A 15245-nucleotide genomic window follows, 5' to 3' on the forward strand; every position below is an offset into this window, starting at 1 on the left:
TTTCAATTGCTCGGAATTTTGTTTCTAAAATCCATTTCTGTTGTTATGCCAGCTTCTGAGTTCTGAATGGCAGCAACTTTCCAGGTGACTTGATCATCTCAATGGATGTGTTCATCTTTGACCTGTGCTACTTGTTTTCCATGGAGGACCAGATAACTGTATATACAGTTGAAAAAGAGTTTTGGAAAATGCTTATATTTTTCAAAAATAGGATCTTTGACTTCTTTTTTTTTTTTTTCCTTTTTGTCTTTTAGCCATTTCTAGGGCCGCTCCCGCGGCATATGGAGGTTCCCAGGCTAGGGGTCGAATTGGAGCTGTAGCTGCCGGCCTGCGCCAGAGCCACAGCAACAGGGGATCCAAGCCACGTCTGCAACCTACACCACAGGTCGTGGCAATGCCAGATCCTTAACCCACTGAGCAAGGCCAGGGATCGAATCTACAACCTCATGGTTCCTAGTTGGATTTGTTAACCGCCGAGCCATGATGGGAACTCCAGGATCTTTGACTTCTGATTGAGGTCTTTGTGTCAGTGCAGTGGGTGCAGGTGAATAGAGATTCTGTATCTATTTTTGTATCTATTTTTGGTGTAGACACCGTATCACCTTCCTGACAGTCCTTTCTTTTTAGTTTTTATTGATTCATTCTCTTCTCCAGGCAAAGTCACTTTCTTTTCTATCTGTGTTCACATACATTATATATGTGCCCCTCATGTTGTTTTATAAATGGTATTTATTTCTCTGGCATAGGGAATACTTCCACAAGAGCATCTTGGCTGCATTAATGTCTTTAGTCTAAGTCTCATCAAAGTCTTTAGTAACTAGCAAGGATTTGGTAAATCTTACTGAATTAAGTTATACGATCTACTCTTACCTTTATTCCCTTTATTATTGATATAGTGATAAACACTCTGGTGTCCTACCCCATTTTTCGAAGGCGGCCTCTACCAAAAAGGAAATCATTTTGCATTGTTTTCTCTGTTGTTGGCATCAACCAAATGAGATGGAGTTTCAGTTCACCTTTCTTATTAAAGTGGAAAAAAAAATCAATTTTAGAACAGTTACTTTATGGGAATCTTGAAAAGGTTAAAAACTGCTTGAGAAAGGAAAGAAAATGCTATAGGAGTGTCCTAATGTAATGAAGGGAAGAATATTTATTTTATGTTGGAGTCACAATTTAGACAGACTGTGAGACATAAGTAAAACATTTGAATGAAGTTTATTTTTATTTTTATTTTTTTTCTTTTTAGGCTATACCTGCGGCCTAAAAGTTTCCCAGGAAGCTCCCAGGCTAGGGGTCCAATTGGAGCTGCAATTGCCGGCCTACACCATAGCCACAACAAGAGCAAGAGCAATGCAGGATCTGAGCTGCATCTTGACCTACACTACAGTTCACAACAATGCCAGATCCTTAACCCACTGAGTGAGACCAGGGATGGAACCTGTGTCCTCAGGTTTGTTACTGCTGAGTCACAGTAGGAACTCGGTAGTATCACACCTTTTCTAAGTAAGACTCTCCCATCTGTACTACTCATTTCTAAGCTATAAAAAAGAGGAATTTGGTTTTTAGTTATCCCTGAACCTCAAATACAATGGCGTCTCAACTAAAAATGTTCTTTAATGTTGTTATTTCTTCAGTGAGAGGAGTTTTACTCCCCCAAAGTGATGACCAAGTTTGGAACACCCAAAGTTCAAGTCTTCAGGAAAGCTTACCATCTATTCTGGTAAGTATGTTTCTGTGTTTTATGCCTAGAACCAGGCCTTCAAAAGCTTCTCTTCTTCATGCACTTATCTGCTTACTTTGGCATCATGAATTTCTCAAGCTGTTCCTATTTCAAATATTCTCTTACATCATCCTTGGAACCTTATTCATAGTTGTCAAGCTCATGGGACCCAAGTATTGGTTCAGAAAATTTAAGCCTTCTGCAGTGGTTAGATGAAGTCCATGCACTTGGCAGTGCCAAAGTCCACACATGGTGGAAAAATTATTTATGGTTCATACTTGTTTGGTTATAATTAAGCTGTAAGTGCTCACTGAGTTGTTCTCTAAGGGTTACCCTGAAATGTTTTTTTATAGCTTAGATTATAAATTTGATGTATGTAAGAAAAGAGTATAGATTTTTGTCCCAAGGATTGTGTTGACGAAAAAAGTTTAGATTCCGAAGTGTACAGAATAATATATACGTGGAAAGGAGAGAAGGAAGAGTAAAACTACTGGTTAGTTGACAAATGACAGGGACTCTAAATCAGGTCTCCTTTTAACCTGGGCAGAAAACATTCCTATTTGCCCAGAAATGGCATACAATGACCTTGCCTTTTTGTTCTTACCGCTCAACACCCCTGGGCACTCCTCTGACCCCTTCAAACCTCTGCTTGCCACATCACCTATAGGGAGGCATCCAGTAGGAAAGAAAGTGGTTTCTTCAAGTGCAGGCTGAACAACAACCACCATACTACTGTCTGCAGTGACTACATGATCTTTTATTACCACAACACTCACAGAATGGAGACTTCCAAACTATTGCATTTAGAATAGATAGGCAATGAGATCCTACTGTATAGCACAGGTGATTGTGTCCAGTCTCTAGAAATAGACCATGATGGAAGATAATATAAGAAAGGGAAAGTATGTATATATGTATATATAATATATATATATGTATTGCTGTACAGCAGAAATTGGCACATTGTAAATCAACTATATTTTAATAAAAAGAAATTAAAAAAAGAAGAATGGAGACTTCTTCCACATTCCCTACTCCTACCCTCTTGAGACTTCCTTTCTGTCTCATATGACAGAAATTAATGTTAATTCACTTGAAAGACTTGTTTCTTGGCTTTATTCCAGCAATGGAAATTTAGTAAGTCTACCCCAAATTTGCTTCACCATCAATATATGCAGCCATTGCTTCTGCTCAGGTATAGAGCAACTCTTTTTGACACGTGGAGTCACTGGAGATACTCTTTCTGCCAAGTTCCATGTTGGAGAAAACGAGGTTAGTGGCGGGTTGACATCAGAGATTACATCTACTTGGTGTTTATTTGTTCATTCACTTATTCATTCAAATCTATTTATTTTGTGCTTTTCATGTGCCAAGTGTTGAGGAAACTAAGATGAGTAAGATGTGGCCTTGCCTATAAGAAGTTTCCAGTCTGGTGGTGGTAGACTGACTTTGACACAAATAATGTGGTGCTGTTATAGTAATCGATCGAGGGTGCGGTGGCAGGGGAGTGGTGGTTCACTTCGAACTTGACACTCTAGTCTCCATTCCTTCTAGTCTCATTCTCCTCAGGCTTCCATAACCACAAATCTGTGATGATAGTTTAGAATGATGTTGTAAAGACAGGAATTTCTATATAGGCCAGGGCTTGCAACCTGGAGACCAGCCAACTGGTTTCAACTCTAGCCATATGCTTTGGGACCAAATTTTTTAAAAAGCCAATATTTAAAAATTAGGAGATTTTTTTTGCATAAGAATGAGTATTTCCAACTTGTGAAAACCTGGAAGATAAGTTTACATTTCCCATTGCAGAAAGTGGCTAGATCTTGGCTGCAAGAGACTTCCCCTTTAATTATGGCAAACACTATCTAATGGGATTCATTTGTTCATTTATGTTGCCTGTTCTGTGATTCTGTTTGCATTGAAGCCAACTCCTTAAATTTTCAATTTGAGGAGACATTGTAATGTTAATGGGTAATAATAAGACATGAAAGAAAAGAATGATTCATTAAAATTGTCTGGTTATTGCTTCTTATCCTTTTCCTCCCTCCCCCTTCCTTCCCCTCTGTTCTTTAATAAAAGTGAGGTTTTTTTAAACCACATTTTATTTTAATAAATTATTTTAGAGGTAGGGATGCTGGGATATTGAACTTGACACCTTTTGGACTCCTGATTTGGAAAATCACTGGTTGCATAGTATGCTTCCTGTAGCACTTAGCAGGCTTTTCACTTGGCATTAGCAGAAGTGAAACTGGCCAATGTAATATTGAACCTGCTAATGTACTACACTGAACTAAAAGAAGAATTCATGAGTTGAATTTGTTACCATGGGAACCATCGATTCATATAAACATAAATGAAGTGCTTTTCTTGGCATGTATATTTTCACCTTTCAAAGTTTATGAGAAAGCTTCATTGCCATGCCAATTTTTAAGGGTGTACTTGTGTGAAAGAGATGGTCTTCCTTCTTTATTTAAAAAAGTAAAGTTATTTACTTTCACATTTTATGTAATTTACTTCTGTCTTGACACTTACTGAAGATGTTATGTATTGTAATTTTTATGAAATGGAAAGGAATTTAGTTTATAGATATATTGAAATCATATGTATTGCTTAGGGAACTTTTTTTTTTCATTAAGGAATCAGATGCTTCCCTAACATGTGTGAGGTTCTGTCTGATAAAACTCAATTTCTTGAGTATAGTTCGAAGGGCTTAAGCCATCTCTCTTGGAATTTTGAAAAGAAGCCCATTTAGAATTTACAAGGGTGTCAATATGCCTGACTCAGTTGGAAGCATGGATGGGTTTAATGCATCTCTAGAAGGTGGTTATAGGTAAGAGGAAAACAAGTGAATTCCCTGGTACGGTATGATTCTCATCATTGTAACTGCTTCTTTGAAGGACAGAACTTTAAATGACCTTACTTTTCACTGATTACATAGAGTTTTAGATAATAAAAAATGAGAAAGGATGAAACTTTTCCTTATGTACAAACAGCCTCCATAGTCAACATAGCAGGCATTTAAATACTAGACAACGGTCTTTCCTCCTCTGTCCCTTTTGTGTTCACCTGGGTCCTTTAGACCTGTGCCCTTCTGATAACCTGAATGAGAAAGGACTGCCAAATCTGCTGGCTCCAGTTTCTCCTCTGGGAATCCTTTTCCCTTTGGCTACACGCATCTGGTATGGTGAACAAAGCACAGGGCCCAGACTCTAGAAACTTGGAATTAGTTCAGATTTTTTCCTCCCTATTTTATGAGATTTGGGGCATTTCACTTCTAGGAACCTCAATTCCTTATCTAATAGGCAAGGTTGGACTGATTGATTCTTATGAGTCTTTCTAATTATAAAGTTGATTACTTTCTTATGTTCACACATACGTGCATGCTCAGCCCCCCTTTCTAACACAAGATTTTTTTTTTTTTGCTTTTTACAAAGCAAAAAAATGGAAGTTCCCAGGCTAGGGTTTGAATTGGAATTGGAGCTACAGTTGTCAGCCTCTACCACAGACACAGCAACGTGACCAACACTGCAGTTCATGGTATCACCAGATCCTTTAGCCCACTGAGCAAGGCCAGGGCTCAAACCCACATCCTGATGAATACTAGTTGGATTAGTTCCTGCTATGCCACAACAGGAACTCTCTGACACAAAATTTTTATAAACAAAGGAGTTCTCGTTGTGGCTCAGCAATAATGAACCTGACTAGTATCCATGAGGACATGGATTCGATTCCTTGTCTCACTCAGTAGGTTAAAGGATCTGGCCTTGCAGTGAGCTGCAGTGTAGGTCTCAGACATGGCTCCAATCCTGCGTTGCTGTGGTTGTGGTAGGCCAGAGGCTGCAGCTCCAATTTGACCCCTAGCCTGGGAATTTCCATATGCCATGGGTGTGGCCCTAACAAAACAAACAAAAAAACAAAAAAGATTTTTATAAAAAAAAGGATGGTCACATAAATTGCTCTAGACGTTGGCAAAACAAAAGCTTGTATTTTTTTTTTTTTTACTTCTACATTCGGGACTTCAATTTGTTGTCTTTTCATTTATCCAGAGTTGAACTCTGGCTCTCTCCATCTGGTCCATCCTTTCTATTCCCCTAGCTTTATTGAGGTATAATTGACATATAATACTATATAAATATAAGGTATACAACGTGATGATTTGATACACTTATATATTGTGAAGTACTTATTGCAATAGAGTTAGTTAACACCTCCATAATTTCACATAGTTACTTCTCTTTTGGGGGAGTAAGAACATTTAAGATTTACTCTTTAGACTACTTTTAATTATATGACACAGTATTGTTAACTATAGTCACCATGTTGTACTTAAGATATTCACAACTATTCAGCTTATTACTGGAAGTTTGTGCTTTTGACATCTCATCATTTACTCCCAGCCCCTGTAAAACACCATTGTATGATTATTTTTATTGAGTTTAGCTTTTCTACATTCTACATATAAGTGACATCATATAGTATTTGTCTTTTTTTTCCTGACTTATTTCACTGAGCATAATGCCCTCAGAGTCAATCTGTGTTGTTACAGATGCCAGGATTTCTTTATTTTTCATGGATATTCCAGTTCCACTGCACATATGTAACACATCTTCTTTATTCATTTCATCTGTCAGTGGATACTTAGGTTTTTCTGTATCTTGGCTTTGTCAATAATGCTGCAGTGAACATAGGAATACAGATCTCTCTTTGACACACTGATATAATTTCCTTTAGTCATTTGTCCAGCAGTGGGATTGCTGGATCATGTAGTTATATTTTTAGTTTTTTGAGGAAACTCTGTATTGTTTTCCACAATGGCTGTATCTATTTACATTCATAACAAGAGTGCAAATAGGTTCCCTTTCCCCCACACCCTTGCCAACATTTTCTCTTTTCTTATTGAGAATAGCTATTCTAACAGGTATAAGGTAATACTTCATTGTGGTTTTGATTTGCATTTCCCTGATGATTAGTGATGTTGAGCATCTTTTCATGTGCCTATTGGCCTATTGGCCATTTGAATATCTTCTTCGAAAAAATGTTTATTCAGCCCAGTTTTTAATTGGGTGTTTTGTATTGTTTTTGTTTTTGGAACTGAGTTTTATGAGTACCTGGTATATTTTGGATATTAACTCCTTATCATATATATGATTTGCAAATATTCGCTTCCATTCTATAGGTTAAATTTTAATTATGTTAATTGTCTCCTTTAGCTATGCAGAAGCATTTTAGTGTGATATAGTCCCAGTTATTAATTTTTGCTTTTGTTGCTTGTGCTTTGGTGTCATATCCAAAAAACACTTCTAAGACCAGTGTCCAGGAACTTTTTCTTCCTGTGTTTTTTTTTTCCCTAGGATTATGATTTAAGGCCTATGTTTAAATATTTAATTCATTTGAAGTTGATTTTTATATATAGTCAAAGGAGAGGTCCAATTTCATTCGTTTTTGGCCAACCAGTTTTCTCAGCACCCTTTATTGAAGAGACTAACCTGTCCCTTTCGAGTCTTCTTGGCTTCCTTGTCAAATATTAGTTGACTGTATCTGCTAAGGTGTATTTCTGGGCTCTAGATTCTGTTCCATTGGTCTATGAAGCTGTTTTTATGCCAATGCCATATTGTTTTGATTACTATGATTTTGTAATATAGTTGGACATCAGAAAGTGCGATGCTTCTAGTTTTGTTCTTCTTTGTCAGGATTGCCTTGGCTATTTTGGGTCTTCTGTGATTCCATACAAATTTTAGGATCATTTGTCCAGTTTCTGTGAAAGATGACATTGGAATGTTAATAGGATTGCATTAAATCTATAGATTGTTTTGGGTATTTTAACAATATTAATCATTCCAATCCCTGAGCATGGAATATCTTTCCATTTATTTGTGCCTTTTTCACTTTCTTTCATCAATGTCTTATAGTTTTCAGTGTGTAGGTTTTGTTTTTTACCCCTTTGTTAAATTTATTTCTATGTGTATTATTCTTTTTGCTGAAATCACAAAAGGGACTGTTTTCTGACAGTTTGCTATTAGTATAGAAACACAATTGACTTTTGTATATTGATTTTGTATCCTGTAACTTTATTGAACTTGTTGATTAGTTATAATTTTTTTTGGTGGAGTCTTTTGGGTTTTTTTATAAGATCATGTCACCTGCAAATAGTGACAATTTTACTTCTTTCCTCTTATTTCTTTTTGGATGCCTTTTATTTCTTTTTCTTGCCTAATTGCTATGACCAGGACTTTCAATACTATGTTGAAAAGGAGTGGTGAAAGTGGGCACCCTTTTCTTGTTTCTGATCTTGGGGGAAAGCTTTTAATTCTTCAGTTTTGAGTATGAGGTTAGCTGTGGACTTGTCATATAAATTTTATTAAGTTGAGGTACACTCCCTTCATATCCAGTTTGTTGAGATTTTTTTTTATCGTGAAAGGATGTGTTTTGTCAAATGCTTCTGCAATTTTGAGATAATCATGTTTTTAATCCTTCACTCCGCTTATATGATATATCACATTCATTGATTTGTTTTATGTTGAACTATCCTTGCAGGAAGAAATCCCATTTGATCATGGTGTATAATACTTCCAATGTGCTGTTGAATTCATTTTGCTAATATTTTGTTGAAAAACTTTGTATGTATATTCATCAGAGATATCTGTAGTTTTCTTGTAGTGTCCTTGTCTGATTTTGGTATCAGGATAATGCTGGTCTCTTAAAATGAGTTGGTAGTGTTCGTTCCTCCTCAGTTTTTTTAGAGAGTTTAAGAAGGATTAACATTAATTCTTGAAATGCTTGTTCTGTGTGGATTTGAGAAGAATGCATATTCTGGTGCTATTGAGTAGAATATTCTTTATATGTGTGTTAGGTCTATTTGGTCTAAGGTATAGTTCAAGTCCAACATTTCCTTATTGACTTTTTCTCTGGATGATCTATGCATTGTTGAAAGTAGGGTAATGAAGTCCCCTAATATTACTATATTGACTTTCTTCTTTAAGATCTGTTATTATTTGTTTATTATATTTAGGTGTTCTAATGTTGGGTGCATGTTTACAATTGTTTTATTCTTTTGATCAATTGACCCATTTGTTATATAATGACCTTGTTTGTCTCTTGTTACAGCTTTTGAATTAAAGTCTTATCTAAGTTTGGGTAGCCTTGTTCTGTTTTGGTGGGTACTTGCGTGGAATACTTTTTTTTTTATCCTTTAACTTTGAGCCTGTATGTGTCCTTAAAACTGAAGTGAATCTCTAGTAGGCAGCATGTAGTTGGATTTTTTTTTTAATACATCCAGCCACTCTTTGCCTTTTAACTAGAGAATTTAATCTATTTACATTTGGAGTAATATTGTTAGGTAAACACTTACTTATGCCATCTTATTGTTTTCTGGCTATTTTGTAGTTCCTTTGTTCCTTTCTTTCTCCTTTGGTGTCTTCCTCTGTGAATTGGTTATTTTCTGTAGGAGTATGCTTCATTTTCCTTGTCTTTACCTTTTATATTTAGTCAAGGTTTTTTATTTGTGGTTACCATGAGGCTTATATAAAACATTTTATCTATAACAGTCTATTTTATGATAACAACTTAACTTTGATGACATACAAAAAGTTTACCCTTTACTCATTCTCTCTCTCTCTTTTTTTTTCTTTTTGCTCTTTAGGGCTGTACTTGTGGCATGTGGAAGTTCCCAGACTAGGGGTTGAATCGGAGCTGCAGTTGTCTGCCTATGCCACAGCCACAGCAATGCAGGATTTGAGCCACATCTGTGACCTATACCACAGTTCACGGCAATGCAGGGTCCTTAACCCATTGAGTAAGGCCAACCTGCATCCTCATGGATACTAGTTGGATTTATAACCCACAGAGTAACAATGGGAACTCCCTCATTTATGTTTTTGATGTCACAGTTTATACTTCTTTTTTTTTCTTTGATGGCTATACCTGGGGCCATCATACTATGTGGAAGTTCCTGGGCTAATGACTGAACCTTAGCCACAGCTGTGACATATGTCGCAGCTGCAGCGATGCCAGATCCTTTAACCCACTGGGCTGGGGATCAAACCTGTGCTGTCTTGGTGACCTGAGCCACTGCAGTCAGATTCTTAACCCACTGTGCTGCAACAGAGACCCCTAAACATCTTCTTACATTGTATATTCATTAACAAATTATTGTGACTAAAGTTAATTTTTCATGCTTTTATTTTAACCTTTTTACTAGAGTTAAGTGTTTAACACACAACATTACAGTATTTGAATATACATAACCTTTACCAGTATGTTACATATTTTCATATGTTATCATGGTACTCATTAATGTCCTTTCATTCTGGTTTGAAAAATTTTCAGCATTTCTGGTAAGGCAGATCTAGTAGCGATGAAATACCTCAGATTTTATTTGTTTGAGAACATCTTTATCTTGCCTTCATTTCTGAAGGACAGCTTTGTTGAATAAAGTGTTTTTGGTTGGCAGTTTTTTTCTTTCAGCACTTCGAATATATCATCCAACCATCTCCTGGCCTTTAAGGTTTCTGCCGAGAAATCAACTAATAGCATGATGGGAGTTCCCTTATAAATTACAAGCTTCTTTTCTCTTGCTGCTTTCAAGATTCTCTCTTTATATTTGGTTTTGACAGTTTTATTATAATGTGTCTTGAAGAAGATCTTTTGAAGTTGAATTTTCTTGGAGTTCTATGAGTTTTGCGTACTTGGATGGTTAAATCTCTCCCTAGCCTAGGAATGAATAAACTTAACCAAGGAAGAAAAACAAAACAAAACAAAAAGCCAAATCCCTCTCTGGATTTGGGAAATTCTCAACCAGAAACTTTCTACCCCTTTATCTCTCTTCTCCTTCTAGAACACCAAAATTCATAGATTGCTTCTTTTGACAGTAAGTATACTGTAGTTTCATGTACACTTTCTTCGTTATTTTTCATTCTCTTTTCTTCTTACTGGGTAATTTCAAAGGTCCTATCTTCTACTTCACAAATTACTTCTGCTTGATCCATCCTGTTTATGCTCTCTTTTGCATTCTTCATTTCAATTATCGTATTCTTCACCTCTGGAATTTTCTTTTGGTTCTTTTTCATGATTTTTCTCTCTTAAATTTCTTTTTTTGTTTGTGTTGGTTTCTGATTTCATTGAATTGTCTTTCTGTCTTTTTTCTTATAGCTTACTGAGCTTCCTTAAAAGAGCTATTTTGAATTTTTTTCCAGGTAAATTGCAGATCTCCTTATCTTTGAGGCCTGTTACTGGAAGATTATTGTGATCCTTTAGTGATGTCATGTTTCTTTGATTTTTCATGTTCCTTAAAGTCTTGTGTTTTTGTCTTCACATTTGAAATAGCACTTATCTACTCCAGTCTTTACTGACCTTAGACCATCAGCCCTGCCAAGGATTCTGAGTTTTTCTCAGACCTCCTACGGACACACCCTCTCCACACTTTTCTTGCTGCCATGTATGGCAGGATTCTTAAGCTTGTATGCCTTCTCTTGATCCTGTGATGCACCAGGCTAAGTTCTGACAGCTTTACTTTTGCTTCCCCTGGGGTGAGGCAAAAGGTCAAGTTGTGGTCTCTCTTGGCTTACAGATTCAGGGTGGCTTTTGTGCTTGCTCATTACCCGTATGCCAAATCTCATTCTCTCTGCCTTTAAGAGTGCACACAAGGAGCCAGCTAGGGGCTGGAGGAGGTGTGTTTTGGGGTGAAGTGCATTGAGTACTGGGGGTGCCCATGGGCCAATTGAGGGGATCCATGAGCAAGGCATCTTGGTGACCTGTTGGAGTTTGTCATGAAGTTAGTAGGATCCACCTTCCTTTGATACATTCAGACTCCAGACTGCTGTTCTTTTAGCCACTTCTCATCCCCTGGTTGTGAAGCTTACAACCCAAAACTCTGGATAGAGTGAGAAATAAATAGACTTCTTTAGCAAGGTCCTGCACGGCTGGGGAGGCCAGGTACTCACTCACATGCTCTCACTTGTCTCTGTGGGGGGAAAGCATATGCAGGGAAGGGCTCTCTTGGTACTGAGCTGTTCTGCCTTGGGTAAGGGATGAGGTGGGTCCTCTTACTCTCTCCAATGCATCTAAACTCAGACTTTTTTGCTCCAGTGTTGTATTGGACCTTCTCTGCTGGACTCCTGGACTTCCACAAAGGCTCTCTCATTCATGGGTGATTTTCTAAGTCAGTGTTCTCCAGGGGCTCCCAGACTGTGTCCTAGATGGGCTGGAGCCAGTTCATGGGCCACTTCAGGGTCCACAGCCAGGACCAGGTCTGCATGCTTATTATCCAGTGCACCAGTGGGCAGGACTCCTCCTGGGTCCCTTGGTGTATGGTACTGGATCCCACAGCTCCCACAAAGTCTCTTTTGTTCATGGAAGGTGCCAAATTCTTGTTGTTGAAGGGAGAATATGAGTGGGAGATGTCTTACTCAGCTATTTTACTGATGTCAATCTGGCCCATTCTTGAGGACCCAGAAAGTTGTAGCCCCTCTAGGCAGAAATGTAAGGCAATTTTGTGTGCCTATTTGGTATTCAGTGCCTCCACCCAAGTCCATGACCACAAGCTGCCTTCACTACCTAGAGTTATGTAAGGCTAACTTTGCTCCTGATGATGACATGCTCTTTTGTTTTTTTGGTTTTTTTTAGGACCGCTCTTACGACATATGGAGGTTCCCAGGCTAGGGGTCGAGTCAGATTTACGGCTGCTGGCCTATGCCACAGCTGCAGCAACGTTAGATCTGTGCTGCATCTATGACCCACATCACAGGTCACGGCAATGCTGGATCCTTAACCCACTGAGTGAAGCCAGGGATCGAACCTGCAACCTCATGGTTCCTGGTCGGATTCGTTTCTGCTGGGCCATAGCGGGAACTCCAACATGCTCTTAAAATACTAAAATTTACTAGAAAAATGCCAGAAATCTTCCCTCTGATTAGATAATCTTTTTGAACTTATAAATCAATTCTTCCTGTCTGTCCTCAGGTTCACTTCTAATGAGAGAATTCCCAAGAGGTAATTTTTTTTTTAATCCTGAAATAGTTCTCTTTCTTTTTTATAGGTCATTTGCAGTTATATCTAGTCAAAAGGTCTTCCTCTTTCTTTGACATATATCTTGCCTTTCTCTATGTATTTCACTTCAACAGGCTCTGGTCATTAGACCCCAGACTAATTCTCAGATGTGATTAAATTCTGTTCCTTTTTTTTGACCAAAGTCACATTGCCAAAAATAGTTTACTAGTATTGCACCATCCACTTTTCATCACTTCTCTCTTTTCTCTTTCTAGATTCTTTATTTCTAATGACATTTTACCAGAATGATACCATTTTTGGTTCCTGTTGTTGTTTTAATTGATTCTCATTCTTCCTTTTTGGCCGTTGCATTTCATTACAAATTACGTAATCACCTTTTGACAGAAATGATTCAAACTTTTATGGTTTTTTTTTTTTTGTCTTTTTGCCTTTTCTAGGGCCACTCCCGTGGCATATGGAGGTTCCCAGGCTAGGGGTCAAATGGGAGCTGTAGCCACCGGCCTACACCAGAGCCACAGCACTGTGGGATCTGAGCCACATCCACAACCTACACCACAGCTCACGGCAACGCCAGATCCTTAACCCACTGAGCAAGGCCAGGGATCGAACCTGCAACCTAGTCAGATTCATTAACCACTGCGCCACGATGGGAACTCCCAAATTTTTGTGGATTTTTAAAACAACATTTTATGAAAAAACATAGCTCATCCAGGGTTTCAATAATAAAAGAACCACTTAGATGTAGTGTTAAGTGCAGGTTAAGGGAGTGAAAAATGTTGAATTATGCGGAGACTAATAACAGTGAGAAGCCATTGGATTATAGGGCAAGGGGAGGAAATGCTGTTACCAGAGCCAAGTGGGAGATGAAGCTTCAGTTGAAGAGGAACATGGCTACTGACTGCAAAAGACTCAGTACTGAGGCGGAAGGAACTGGGAGAAAATACCTGAACCTCTCACACTTCCTGTCCTTTGATATTCTACTTCTAAAAATGCAAACTCAAACAGAAGACAGCTAGTAAGGGAGCAGGGGTGATGAAATGATCAGGGAAGAGAGGGAGCTAGGATGGTGGCAAATAAAGAATAACCGTTATGGAGGTCTTCTTAAAATAGGACCTAATCAAAAGAGCATGAACAAGGTAGGAAGTGTTGGTGTCACTGAGTTCCAAAAAAGAAAATTATTTTTCTTATTTTAGAAATAGTGGATGAAACTGAGAGTATCTCTACATATACCCAATGATGTCTCCAGTGCATTTGTCACTAGAAGAGGGGATAGATACATGGGGACATGCTCAGTGATTTCTTGTTTCATGCCCCCTCCATTGTGATTGGGGCTGTGTGCTGTCTAAGGCTTCCTCATGTGGACCCTTGATGGAGAGACAAGCAGAAGTGTGTAGGCAGAGCATAAAAGATGAATTAGGTCATGACATTGGGTTGAGTCCCTTCATAGGCTAGTTGGTTCTGTTTTATTTCATGGCTGTATACTGAACTGTAGCTAGCCCTCTCAAAATTGTGTGCTTTTGTTTAAAACACATTTTAGGCTTGAGAGTATATGCCAGTGAAGATTCACCACCATTGGAAGGAATCTCCTGCGGTAGGGTGAAGGGGATTCTATTCAGTTTCTTTTTCTTGGATTTGATTTTGTTTATAGGTCTTCCATGAATTCTAGTCTTCAGACAGATTAATGCATGTGGGGATTCATAAAGGTTCCACTTGGTAAGAATTATATTGGTTCAACAACCAAAGAAGTATTTTAGCAAGCCAGGGTGGAATAATATAACTAGCACAAGATAAGGCTGTATCCTCTACTGAGGTGCTTTTAAAAGTACCAGGTCTAAGTCCCACCCTCGGACTAGTTAATTTAGAATCTTTAGTGTGGGGCCTGGACATTGATATTTTTAAAAAGCTTGCATGTGATTTTTATTTTTTTATTTTTATTTTATTTATTTATTTATTTTTGTCTTTCGTCTTTTTAGGGCCACACCCACGGCATGTGGAAGTTCCCAGGCTAGGAGTAGAATTGGAGCTGTAACCATTGACCTACACCACAGCCACAGTAACTCAGGATTCGACCCATACCACGGCCCATGGCAACAAATCCGTAACCCACTGAGCAGGGCCAGGGATCGAACCCCCATCCTTGTGGATGTTAGTCGGGTTCGTTAACCACCGAGCCAAGATGGGAACTCCCTGTCAACTTTTCTTACAGCTAAATTTGAAGATCCACTTGGTATTATGTTAGTAAAAAGTCACTGGAAAAAGAACATTGTATTTTGTAAGTGTGATACCAGTTCATGGATGTTTTTGTTTGGTTGAGGTAATGTGGCATTTCTTATCAAAAGAAAAGACTTTAATTAATTTGGTACCTTTCATAATGATGAATAAAATTGCTACTGTTCTTCCTGCTGTGAGCAATGTGCTTAGATCTTTTTTTTTAGGGCTGTACCCTTGGCATATAGAGGTTCCCAGGCAAGGGGTCGAATCAGAGCTACAGCTGCTGGTGTCCACCACAGCCGCAGCAACG

At 38.2% G+C, this 15245-nt stretch overlaps 1 protein-coding gene across 1 annotated transcript in view; it reads left to right on the forward strand.

The window, feature by feature from the left end:
* Positions 1-15245, forward strand: part of IMPG2 (interphotoreceptor matrix proteoglycan 2) — an 84119-nt gene that overhangs the window by 49619 nt on the left and 19255 nt on the right. Inside the window, exon 11 of the mRNA XM_047753002.1 lies at positions 1635-1720. Coding sequence (XP_047608958.1) covers positions 1635-1720 — 86 coding nt within the window. The remainder of the gene's footprint in view (positions 1-1634; positions 1721-15245) is intronic.

Source organism: Phacochoerus africanus, chromosome 1, assembly GCF_016906955.1.
Source record: "Phacochoerus africanus isolate WHEZ1 chromosome 1, ROS_Pafr_v1, whole genome shotgun sequence".
NCBI classification, from domain to species: Eukaryota; Metazoa; Chordata; class Mammalia; order Artiodactyla; family Suidae; genus Phacochoerus; species Phacochoerus africanus.